We start from the raw sequence: 11,846 nt of genomic DNA, 5'->3' as shown, positions 1-11,846 counted from the left end.
AGCAGAGATGACAGTGACGTACTCGCGCAGGGTTGCAGATGCCCGCCTGGGCACCTTCTCCCACCTGCTGCTGCGCTGGAAAGGCAGCATCTATAAGCTCCTGTACAGAGAGCTGCTTATCTTCACTGTGCTGTACTGTGCCATCAGCATCCTCTACAGGTACAGGCAGACAAGTGCTGCTGCCGCTCTGCTTTACAGTTTTACCTAAGGAGGCATTAGCAACTTAAATCAGTCAAACAACAACTTTTCAGATGGGCAACTTTTAGCAGCGCAGAGCTTGTGCTGTCTTGGATTTTCCATTTAGTCATGTTGTACTGGAAATGGCTGAAAGTATGTCATTTATCACTAATCCAGGAGTGGGGTCATCAGTCCTGGTGGGCGTTTGGTGATTTCCCTACTCTAATACACCTACTTAAGCTAGTAATTAACTAATGAGTTCAGTCAGGTGTTCCTGTATAGGGAAATGCCCAGACTTTCCTGGACTGCAGCACAGCACGACCATAAATCCACAATTCTGCACTGACCAAATACATACCAACATGCAACATAAGAATAAAATGTAGCTGTAGCTGTAGCTGAATTAGGGATAGGCGATATGGCAAAAATTTCATATCACAATACGTAAAGGCATTTTCACGATAAATGATACATATAATGATGTTTTGCCGCATTTAAAACTATTAAACTCTGAATACAGTGATTTTTATTCAACATTTCACACACTGCACTGCATTAATTATGCTGTCCTTGTAATGAAACATGCAGATGATGAGTCTTCTTTAGGTATGGATGATACCCATGACATACTTCGAAAACCACCCTGTTTATCATGACAACAATAAAATATCATGCCATTGCCCCCTCTAAGCTGAACATTGTTTGCAGGTTCCTCTTGGATGATGGACAGAGAAGGCTGTTTGAAAAGCTCGCCATCTATTGTGATCAGTATGCACAACTCATTCCTGTGTCCTTTGTGCTAGGTGAGTGGATGTTTCCTGTTATCTGTTATAGGTAGTTTACAGGACAAGGAAACATTCTTAACATTGAATGGGAGTTAATGGGTTCCCATGAAACCCAAGTAAATTTGGACCATTTCTGTTGCTCCATTCATCATTAAATTTTAAAACATTGTGAAAAGCAGCTTGTATTTTCAAATTATGTAAAAACAGTTAAAAACAGCAAAAGATTATACACTTCGATAAGGAACGCTTATTATCACAGCTTTCTCTGTCTTTCCTGCGACACTAACAATGTGATGGAATTAGATGTGCTTAACAGAATTAACCCCCTTAATATGTATAGATTATTGATGATTTTTATTGTTGCCTTTTCTCACTGCAGTCCTCTAGATCTTTTTCTCTCTCTTTCTCTCTCTCCTCTTTTTATTCCGTTGACCAAAAATAAAGATATTTGTTCTATATCAGTGCTCTCAGAGATCCCTGAGGGCAAAGTAGCAGTTAAAACCATAACAGGAGTGGAATTTGAGTGACGATGCCCATGAGGGTGAAGGAATGAGTGAGTGTGCTCTTGAGTGACCTGTAAGACTCGTTATGATTGTTCGATGTAAGCAGGTGTGTAAACAGGTGAACTGAAGCAACACTGGCTGCATGTTCAATCTCCGAAGTTGAGTAAATGTTCAATTCAGTGCATGTATGTGTTTGTTTGACAGGTTTCTATGTGACCCTTGTGGTGTCACGCTGGTGGGGACAGTTTGAGAGCGTTCCGTGGCCAGACCGCTTGGCTGCCTTGGTGGGGGGTCATGTTCGGGGAGCAGATGAGGGAGCCAGACTGATCCGCAGGAGTCTGGTGCGTTATGCTAACCTGTCCGGCGTCCTCATCTACCGCTCCATCAGCACTGCTGTTTACAAGAGGTTCCCCACAATGGAGCACCTGGTACAGGCAGGTACGCAGCATTTACTCTGCCTGCTTAATGTTACTCACTACAGGTGAGCTTTATTAAACCCTACCTACATCTCATCAAGGCTTACACTCATACCAGCACAGGTACACTGTAAGCTAGATTACACTCTTTCTCTTAGCGCACATGCTTGTTGATGTGCGGATAGAGTAGCTCGAAAAGGTTTTTCTCAAGTTAATAAAGTTATTTTCATGTTTCGGGGTTCACAGTTGTCTGTTATAAAATGTGTTAAACTCTAGAACTATAGCTGTTTATCTTTGGAAAATAACACCTGAAAAAAGTACATATATGAATAATAAAATATAAAACATTAGGGGCAGATCAATTAACCAATCAATATTTAAACTCTGAGTACATTGAGGGAGACCCTCATGTACAATGTAGCTGAGCCAATACAGAGATCAGGGATTGAGAAGTTAAACAGTAAAAAACATACCAAATGCTAAAAGTATATATATTCATAGTAGTAAATAAAAAGAATAAATCAATAAACCATTAAAATTACAACATAGTAACTTAATAAATAAGATAAAATAAGTATAAATAAAATATATAATAAATGAAATAAATATAGAAAAAAGATGCAATACAATAGCTTGGCAATTATATACAGTAATATCTCATACAGTGTGGATTTAAAGACCTCAAACTATTTTCCATGAGGTATTTTGGATGTTTTGTTCAATATTTCAAGACTCCTATGAAAAATAATGCATCAAATGATAACTGATGCACTTTATTTATCCATTTACATTTATTCATTTACAATGTATGTCTCATTTTTGTCAGATTTCTCTTTAAAACACTTTTTAGTGGTCTACTTAGGCACGGTCGTGTTGAGCATTTAAGCATGGGAACTCTGCTGATATAGATATCTGCACTTAAACACTTAAACAAAAATTATTTACCTTGAGATTTAAAGTCCAGTTTTGAAATATGATGAATTCTAGATATGTTTTTATTATAACTTAATTCTCAATATCATACAGCTTCTCTGTCATTCTAGTCCTTTTTACTACAGCTCTGTTCATCATTCTGAACACATCTTCTAATCTAATGTTCTAATGTTGCACATATTAGAATCATCTTATAGAATCATTTTATTTCATTTGTAATCAGGTTTCATATTATTTAAAAAACACTGATTCCAAACTTTTGAACATTCAAAAACAATAGAGTTCACTACAACAGCTGAATAGTTAGAGAAGCAGGTTTGGTTCTTCAGTGTTTTCCTTTCACAAAGGCAGTTTCAGTGGAACACCATAGAAAACTCTTGAGCAAAATCCTGGTGGTAACACAGGAAAAGAGTTGGGTTAAGTGACGTGGCCCAGGACGCTGATTAGAGCTCTGTGGAATGCTGCTGCTGTTGCTGTGGTACCCCCCAGTGTCTGGTATTGAGACTCAGCAAGAAAACAACAAGGATTAATGGTTTGTTTCTCTGGAGCCCTGACTGTATCAGCACAGAAAGGGACAAAAACATGAAGGCCAAATCTAACCAGTTTAAGATGAGCGTTCACACATGAACACACAAACGTGGGAGATACTGAACATTGACACATGTTGTAGCATTCTGTCTTTTCTCATTCTTCCGTTCTTTCCTTTTCTTTCTCTCCCTTGTTCCTCTCCAGGGCTGATGACAGTAGAGGAGCTCAGGCAGCTGGAGGAACTGCCGTCTCCTCATAATAAGTTTTGGGTTCCCTGTATGTGGTTTGTCAGCCTGGCACTTAGAGCAAGGACAGAGGGACGCATCAACAATGACGTCGCACTCTCTGCTATTCTAAACGTACGTCTGACAGCTGTTTGTGTGCCTGCATGATGAAGCCTCGTTTTGTAGCATGTTTTGGGAAGTGTTGCAGAAAACTATTCAGTTTCATCATGAATAGAGAATACAGTGAAAGTGCTGCATCACTGTGTAAACGCTTTTTCAGATAGCACTGGCAGTTCTGCATGTGTTGTGTGTCTCTTCTTCCCTTTTAGGAGTTAAGTACGTTACGCTCTCAGTGCATGAAGCTGTACAGTTATGACTGGATCAGTCTGCCACTTGTATACACTCAGGTCTGGCTGATCAAACTAGAGTAGCGCCATATTCACTTTACTAACAACCAACAAGGTCGAAACGATGAAAATGATGATGAAATTCATGTGATGAAAACATTAATGAGTGATTTACCCATAAATACTCAGCTGTATTCACTAATGTATTCACTAACCTCATTAGAAAGTCATGATTTTTGGTAGAAAAATGTACAGACTTGCAAATGCAAAATAATGTTGATTCTGTGGTAATGCAGAAAATCCATCTTCAGTACTGATTAAAAGTCAGAGACCACCCTTCATTAATTTCCATTCAAAATTGCCATCAATTACAAGTTATTCATTTTTGGGAGATATTTCTGAGAAGATTAAATATAAGATAATCCTCTTGTATAAAGAAGAGGAAACTCAAAGGAGAATAAGTGAAAAAACTTTCAGTTTTAAAAGTTTAAAAAAGTTCAGATCTGAAAAAATCAGCAGGTGTTTCTGTCCATCCCTCCACTGTAAGAAGACAACTCAACACTATGAGTCTGAAAGGATGTGTAGCTGTTAAGAAGCCCTTAATTAAAAATAAATAAATAAATAAAGAAGAAAATTTGCAAATCAAACAAAAAAGCTGCTGCTCTCAAAACAGTAGACTGACCACCATCCACTGAGTCCAACGTCACTGAATGTGTTTGGGATTATTTGGGTTATGAGGAGCAGAAAAAAACAACCAACTTCGAAGACTGAACTCTGGAGGTGCGAAAATATCCCTGCAGATTTCTTTGAAAAACTGATAAAAATTATATTTAGTTGTTGAGGCATATGTGTCATTTTCCAGTAACTATATGGTTTCTGCTTTTTTCCTGTTATTTAAAATGATCTACTTAATGGTCTTTGACTTTAGCCCAGTACTGTATGTTCTAGTCTAAATCAGTCTGTAGACTCCTTTAAAGCTCACATGTTGTTTGACTCTGTCATTTTGGGCAGGTGGTAACCGTGGCTGTATACAGTTTCTTCTTGGCTTGTCTGATTGGTCGGCAGTTTCTTGACCCGACCCAAGGCTACCCAGGTCACGACCTTGACTTCTATCTTCCTGTCTTCACCCTGTTGCAGTTCTTCTTCTATGTCGGCTGGCTCAAGGTGTGTGTGTGTGTGTGTGTGTGTGTGTGTGTGTGCGTGTGTGTGTGTGTGTGTGTGTGGGCTCCATAGCTTAAACAAACAGGCCAAAAGCACCAATATTTATTCAAGATAAAGCAAATGGCTCTGGAATGACCTGCAGAAGGCTTAAAATGGCTGGGCTCTGTCTGTGATGGAGCTCAACAATGACACTTAATATTGGTTTTGTATTTAAAGGTAGCAGAGCAACTCATCAATCCATTTGGGGAAGATGATGATGACTTTGAAACAAACTGGCTGGTGGACCGCAATTTACAGGTATCTACATGTTTTCCAGTATGGTGTCTGCATTCAGATTGCTGCTCCCCATCTCTCTGCTTTCCTTCTCCCACTACTGCAGTAGAGCACTGTAGAAGATTAGGATGGTTTTGTATACTATATAGAAAAAAAATACATCTTGCACATAAAATCTGTGTCTCTTTCTACCTCTCAGGTATCTCTGCTGTCAGTTGATGATATGTATGATCTAGTTCCGGTTGTAGAGAGGGATAAATACTGGAATGAATCAGAGCCCCAGCCTCCTTATACAGCTGCCAGTGCTGAACACCGAAAACCCTCATATATGGGGTCTGCTCTGGACATCAGGCAAGTGTTCCATAGTAACCCTGGAAGTTACTATGAATTGCTCACAGTACATATATCATACACTGATATTTAGCAACTGTTTTGAAGGGATGCTTTCTGTTTTTGTGAAAACAAGCCACAAAAAATAAGTTGACATCTTCTATTTGCTTGATGTATGTGTCTAGGAGTAGTGCAGTTGCTAGAGACTTTGCATGGGTTGCATAGGAAGGAAGCAGTCAATGCTCAATCTTATCTGCAAAGGGCCAGTGTGGCTGTGGGTTGTTATATCAACCAAGCAGGTAGAATAACTGGTACTCAAAATTTGTGGCATTTGTCTGCAAATTTTAGCACACATTTTCTGTTTATTTGAGTTTAATACACTGTTAGAAAAAAATGTACGGTGCAGGTACATTTTTCATTCATCAGTGTACAAACAATGTAAATGTACCCTCAGAGGTACAACAGTGGTTTTAAGGTCCAGTTGTGTATCTTAAATTCGTTTTTCCCAGTGGAAAAGTACGTGTTTGTATCTTTTTTATAAACTAGTTTTAACACAGAACAATAAAATAAAAAGCCTGGAGACGAGACGGGGTGTGTGGAGACAATACAACTTAGAAAATATCATTTCAATGGATTATGGTACAGTTATGTACCCTTGAGGGTACCGCCCCAGTGACAATATATTTCATACCTTAATTTCTGAGAGTGTATATGGGAAAAGAAAACATAACATGTGCCAAAACTTTTGCACAGGCAACAATTTGTTTTTTTTCAACATGTTAAATTCAGCAAATAAATAAATAAATAAATAAATAAATAAATACAGTAATTGTGCATTAAGTGTGCAGATATTTGTTGTCTGAGCTCTAAACTTTTGGATCTGACTGTATGTGATGCACATTTGTGTATTTTATGGATAACAGTGTGTCATAAGGTGTCAGAAACCACATGAGCAAGCCTGTTTGATAACTGATTACTAAACATACTGATGTAGGGTGTGATGATGTAGGTGTGCAGTTTTCTAATGGGTGTGTATAAACTTCCACCACTTGTCAGCTCCAATAGCCTTGTAGCACTAGTGCAAAACTAACAAAGCAAATTTCAGACACCAAACATGACTTGGCTGGTTGACTATATTTGAGGAAAGGGGAAAATTGTGTTTGATGTTCAGCTGAAACATCATTTTAATTGTTTAAAGTCTGAGAATTGTTTAAACAAGTGCAATTAGGTGTAGGGAAGAAAGAAGGAAAAAGAAAGAGAAATAAAACCTGCAACCACACTTGTCCTTGACTGGACAACCCTGACTTAATTGCTCAAACACTTTGCATCCATTGTTTGGTATGTATCAGTGATCAACACTTGACTAATTATTTTTGTGTTCTAAAATACAATAAGAAACTACAAGATTTCTACAGTGCTGTAATGCTTCTATCATTTGTATAGATGTGTAGTTTCATGTAGTAATTGTTCTAATTTACTATACAGTTCTTATAGGATTCATATGGAAATTCCAGTCTTATTACTGTAGTTGCTTTCTGTACTGGTATGAGTGTGCTGTGGTCTCATTATAGTTTCAGTTATGAAAACCTTTTGTAGAAATGAGCTACTTTTTAAATGTAACTCTCTCTTCCCCAGCGTTCCCAAAGAGGAGATGGAGTTCCAGCACAATCTAGAGCAGATAAAGGAACACGAAGAAGCCAACCATTCCACTCCCCTGCTAGGCAGTCTGAGTCGTCTGTTGGGTGTGCAGTCTCCCAGTTTCCCTCGCGCTGCTCCTTCTTCCAGAGTTTCTCTCCTCCGTCGCCGTCCCCGAGCTCCTCTTAGCCGTTTCCCTCTATACCTTCACCCCGAGGCTATCGCCTTGGCTGGCCACGCCCACAGCCCACCAGAACGAGACATGGCTGAGTATGCCTTTTCCTCCATGCCCCTTTATGAGAGACCTGGCTTCTACAGCTGCCCGCAGACGCCCATTCACTGTGTTCCCCCGCCTGTCCACAGGCCCCGTCCCCCCCGCAGGCCACAGGGCGACTTGGCACAAAGTTCCAGTTCCCTGGCTCACCCTCTGCTGGGGTCACAGCAGTTGCTTCCTCCGGATACCCCTGGTCATATCCCGTCCCTGCCCTCTTCGGCCTTCCCCTGGGTGGGAGGGGATGGGGAACTCCCGCCTGCACCCACTTTCTCCTTCCCTGACCCTCTGCCCAAACCACGGCCCACTCAGGGCCTCCTGTCCCATCGCCCTTTGCCTCCTCGTCTCTCTCTTGATACCCCTCCCCCAATGGAGCCACAGCCAGGACCCCCCAGCGCCCGTGGTGGTGGAGAGAGGGTGTTCTCATTCAACCCTCCCTCACGGAATCTCATCCAGACCAGCACAAGCTCAGGGTGCGCAAACTCCCCCAACACAACCAACAGCAATAACAACATCATCAACAGCACAGGTAGCCTCTGCAATGGCACTGGACTTGCAGGCAGCTCAGTAAACAACCTACGACCCATCAACAGAAGCACCACAGCCCTGACCAACACAGCCAATGCAGTCGCTCCTGCTGCTATGGCAACGCCACAAACAACCAATCAGCACAATTCCCCCAATGATTCTGGGATTTCACTGTCTGAAGGGGATTTGATTGGCGGGATGGTGCAGAGTGGGACCATGAAAGCCAGTTGAGCGAGGGAACAATACTGAGGCAGTTGAAGAGGAGGGATGGTCTGCTTCAGTATGATCAATATACTGATGCCGAAAGTTCAGACAACGACGCTATTTGTGTTCAGCAGTGAACCGAATAATAGCTCCTTTGACAAGGTGGACAAACAGATGGACAATTATGTATAATCATTCTCATGATGAAGAGAACTAATGCATAATAAGCAGGAGGACTATTGAGATGACTGAATAGAGCTTGCATCTGGTAATATTGCTGTACCTAAGAAGAGCAGGCAGACAGTACCTGTTGTCTTACACTCTTATGGTTGATTGTCTTAAAACGTCTAAACTTTTCAGATTTACCCAGCAGTAAGCAATTAGAAAAACAGCAATCTCAGACACACTTACTGAAGCACAGCAAAGTATTGAAAATGTAAAAATGTAAAAAGTAACATTAGATTTCTGCAGTATCTGCAGTAAATTGTACTGTAAGTCTTGTATTACTCTTGTTAAAGTTACTTGTTGCTAGGGTAAAAGTGAGAGGTCAGTGCAGGCAGAGGAAAATAGCAAAGGGCAGTGTAAAAGAAAAGTAGTAGTTATAGCCTTTCTCAAACTGTGTCAAAATCCAACAAGTGTACATCATATTACTGTGTCTTTTGTCATTCTGTTATATGTAGTTGGTGACTTTTTTGTTTCTGTGGTGGCTTAAATAGACTTTGTTGGTAACCCTTTCAGAACCATGTGTACAGATTTTTGCATGTTGACATCACTACTCAGTAGTCAGGTGTTTTCTCCTCATGACTTTTAAACTGAGACTCTGACGCAGTCTAGCGCAGTGGTTCTCAAACTGGTCTTCAGGGACCCCCATATAGTCCACATTTTTGCTCTATCCCTATGTTGCAAGATATCTTGGAGCAAAAATCTGGACCCCTGAAGTCCAGTTTAAGAACCACTGCATAGCGGCAGGCCACAGTACAAATCTCAATCTTGCCCACATTCATGTTAGTGAATACACAGGCTGAACTAACATTTGAAGTACAGTGGTTCTTGGCACAGGCAGCCTAGACAACTGTCTGGGGGGGGCAACCTGCCAGGGCTGGCACTCTGAAATCATTGTAGCCCCCCATGGATCAACACTGCCTTAAGGTTTGGGTAGTTGACAATTTCTAAATCATGTTATTAAAGGGGAATGCCACAGATTTTTCAAAATTCTGTATAATTGAATCATTGAGTAGGGCTGGTACAAGTTTAAAACGTCTCTGAAACACTCTGTAGTGATGTAAATTCACGGTTAAAATGAACAGATATATTACAATTTATAAAACAGATAGAGCCAAAGTACACTAAAAAATGCATTTGTCCTCTTTTATAAAGAACTGAAGAGTGATTATTGTAACCCATAGGAAAAAATGGGCGTGGAGATATATTTTTTTATATGTGAGATACATTTTAAATACACTGTATCATCCCAAAATATATTACTAACATTAATTCCCTAAAAATTAAACATTTAAAAGTATTTTGGCAATTTCCCTACATTTTCAAACATTAAATGCTCTAAAGGTTGATTTACTTTCCGTATGGGAATCTGTACAACAGTGTAAAACGGCTCCAGTCCGCTGGATGGCGACAATCAATCAAGCTTCCTTACGGTTTGAGCCACAAACATTTGGAGGACGAGCTTCAAGCGCAGATCAACGGGCTGAATCCCGAACGGCTCCGTGCCGCGCAGGGAGAGCGCTGTTTGAGTGCAGTGGACACTGCTGGGCTCCGTGGAGCATGTAGTGCACTACCCAGGGAGGGGGGAGGCATTGGGGGTTGAGCCAAGGACTTCTGACCGCGGGATTCAAACCTGAAGACACTAGAAAACAGCACAGACTTCACGAAAACGAGCCAACAGTAAACACAAAACATTTAAACATGGCGTTTACACTTCACCAGCCGAGTGGTGCTTTACTGCATTGATTCTAGTATCTGAGGTGAACCTGTTCTCTGTCTTTTGCTCGTGTTAATTTCTCTGAGAGCCCCCCGTAGCTGCAGTAGGTCATGGATTCTCAGGCCACTGATTCCCCCAGAACTGTGTTCTTTGACTTGGAGACTACTGGTCTGGGTATGTATTTATCAGCTTACCAGAACATTTTTGTGCATTATATTCCTAGAGTTGCTCTCTGTATCCATCATAACATGCTGTGAATTTGACCTTCTTCTCATCCAGGGCCCTCATGTGACATTGTTCAGCTAGCAGCAGTGAGTGGCAGCCACACACTAAACCTTTTTATGGTCCCCCGCTGTAGGATGGAGCCCGGGGCCTCCAGAGTCACTGGCTTTAGAGTGCGAAGGCACCAGCTCTTCCTGCACCGCAGACCTGTGCTCACGAACTCTCTGAGAGAAGCCCTGGTGTCCTTCATAACCTTCCTTCGCATGTTCGGACGCCCGCTTTTGGTGGGCCACAACATTCGCCGCTTTGACTGCCTTTGTGTTGGCCAGAGCTTTAGATGAGTTTGGATTGAAAGCAGCCTTCCAGACAGGAGTTGTGGGCTTCCTGGACAGTCTCCCTCTGGCTCGCCAGCTTCTCAAGGACAGTGGCATCCAGAGCTTCAAGCAGGAGAACCTGGTTAAGACTGTGCTGGGATGTTTCCTATGCCGCTCACAATGCCTTGGCTGACGTACAAGCCCTGCAGAAGCTTTATTGGGCCCTCAGTCCCACAGCCAGTCAAATTCAGCAGCACATGTTCAGTCTGGACTCGCTGAATACCATGGCTGTCAAGCCTGCAAGACTACCAGCAAAGAGTGACTTATGTGAGCACTTCCAAAAGGCAGTGAAAGTCACAGTGGACAGCAGTAGAGACGTCTAAACTTTTGTTATAATAGACCAGACAAAAACGATGCTCCTAGTACAACAATTTGTGTGAAAGGGGATATTATCTCTGATACAACACCCTCCCCGGGTCCAAAATGTGGGATTATTGTTGAAAATACTAGCGTTGAACAAGGCACCTTTCTTTGACTGCACATGTAGCCATATGACCATTCACACCATTGTAGCTACTGCACTGCTAGCGCAAAATCAGTTGGACATGGATACAAATCTAAGTGTAACCTTTTATATGTTTTTAAGAATAGTTATGAAATTCCTTCATTTTAATAAAAGCTTAATTATCTGAAGTATATATTTTCAGGCTGTTTTTTTACATGCTGTTCTTTTATGTTTTACTCATCTTTTCATACTCATATCTCAATTTTTATTTCTTTTTTACATCACTTTAAATCTCCAGCTGCCCTTTACATTGCACGAAAAGTTTGCGGCAAATGGATGAATAGAAATGGTTCAAAATTACTTGGAAATTGTGAAAAATTGTTACATTATAAAAAGGTAAGAGGTTTTCTTTCTTCTGTACAGTTACCATCTTGGAGATGGAAGGTTTTGTTCTGACAGCGATGATATGCTTGTGTGTTAAGAGCTGATCTAGGCCTTTGGAACTGCAGCACCCTGTCATTTCATAGACAGTTAACTTAAAAGGTTTATTG

The 11,846-nt window shown here is 41.1% G+C and overlaps 2 protein-coding genes across 2 annotated transcripts; both read left to right on the top strand.

Moving 5' to 3' along the window:
* The first annotated feature begins 7 nt into the window (after nt 1-7).
* On the top strand, nt 8-8,583 carry best1 (bestrophin 1). The gene is made up of 9 exons (XM_036576408.1): nt 8-159; nt 886-980; nt 1,670-1,903; nt 3,547-3,701; nt 3,896-3,973; nt 4,925-5,077; nt 5,291-5,371; nt 5,547-5,698; nt 7,313-8,583. The coding sequence occupies exons 1-9, from the start codon at nt 8-10 to the stop codon at nt 8,340-8,342; spliced, it is 2,130 nt and encodes a 709-aa protein (XP_036432301.1). The 3' UTR covers nt 8,343-8,583.
* Nucleotides 8,584-9,992: 1,409 nt separating this feature from the next.
* Nucleotides 9,993-11,433, top strand: trex4 (three prime repair exonuclease 4). The gene is given in 4 exon segments (XM_036576432.1): nt 9,993-10,428; nt 10,534-10,793; nt 10,795-10,950; nt 10,952-11,433. Coding segments are annotated over 4 exon segments (702 nt in total). The 5' UTR covers nt 9,993-10,364; the 3' UTR covers nt 11,174-11,433.
* The last annotated feature ends 413 nt before the right edge of the window (nt 11,434-11,846 follow it).

Source organism: Colossoma macropomum, unplaced genomic scaffold, assembly GCF_904425465.1.
Source record: "Colossoma macropomum unplaced genomic scaffold, Colossoma_macropomum, whole genome shotgun sequence".
NCBI classification, from domain to species: Eukaryota; Metazoa; Chordata; class Actinopteri; order Characiformes; family Serrasalmidae; genus Colossoma; species Colossoma macropomum.
Note: the sequence above shows the minus strand (reverse complement) of the source record. Positions and strands in the feature narration are given on the sequence as shown.

Bases quoted from the DNA above. Each gene is read 5' to 3' on its own strand.
- best1 (XM_036576408.1), top strand. From the start codon at position 8: ATGACAGTGACGTACTCGCGCAGGGTTGCAGATGCCCGCCTGGGCACC. The intron at 3,702-3,895 runs GTACGTCTGACA...CTTCCCTTTTAG, and splicing joins CACTCTCTGCTATTCTAAAC to GAGTTAAGTACGTTACGCTC. The intron at 3,974-4,924 runs GTCTGGCTGATC...CATTTTGGGCAG, and splicing joins TGCCACTTGTATACACTCAG to GTGGTAACCGTGGCTGTATA.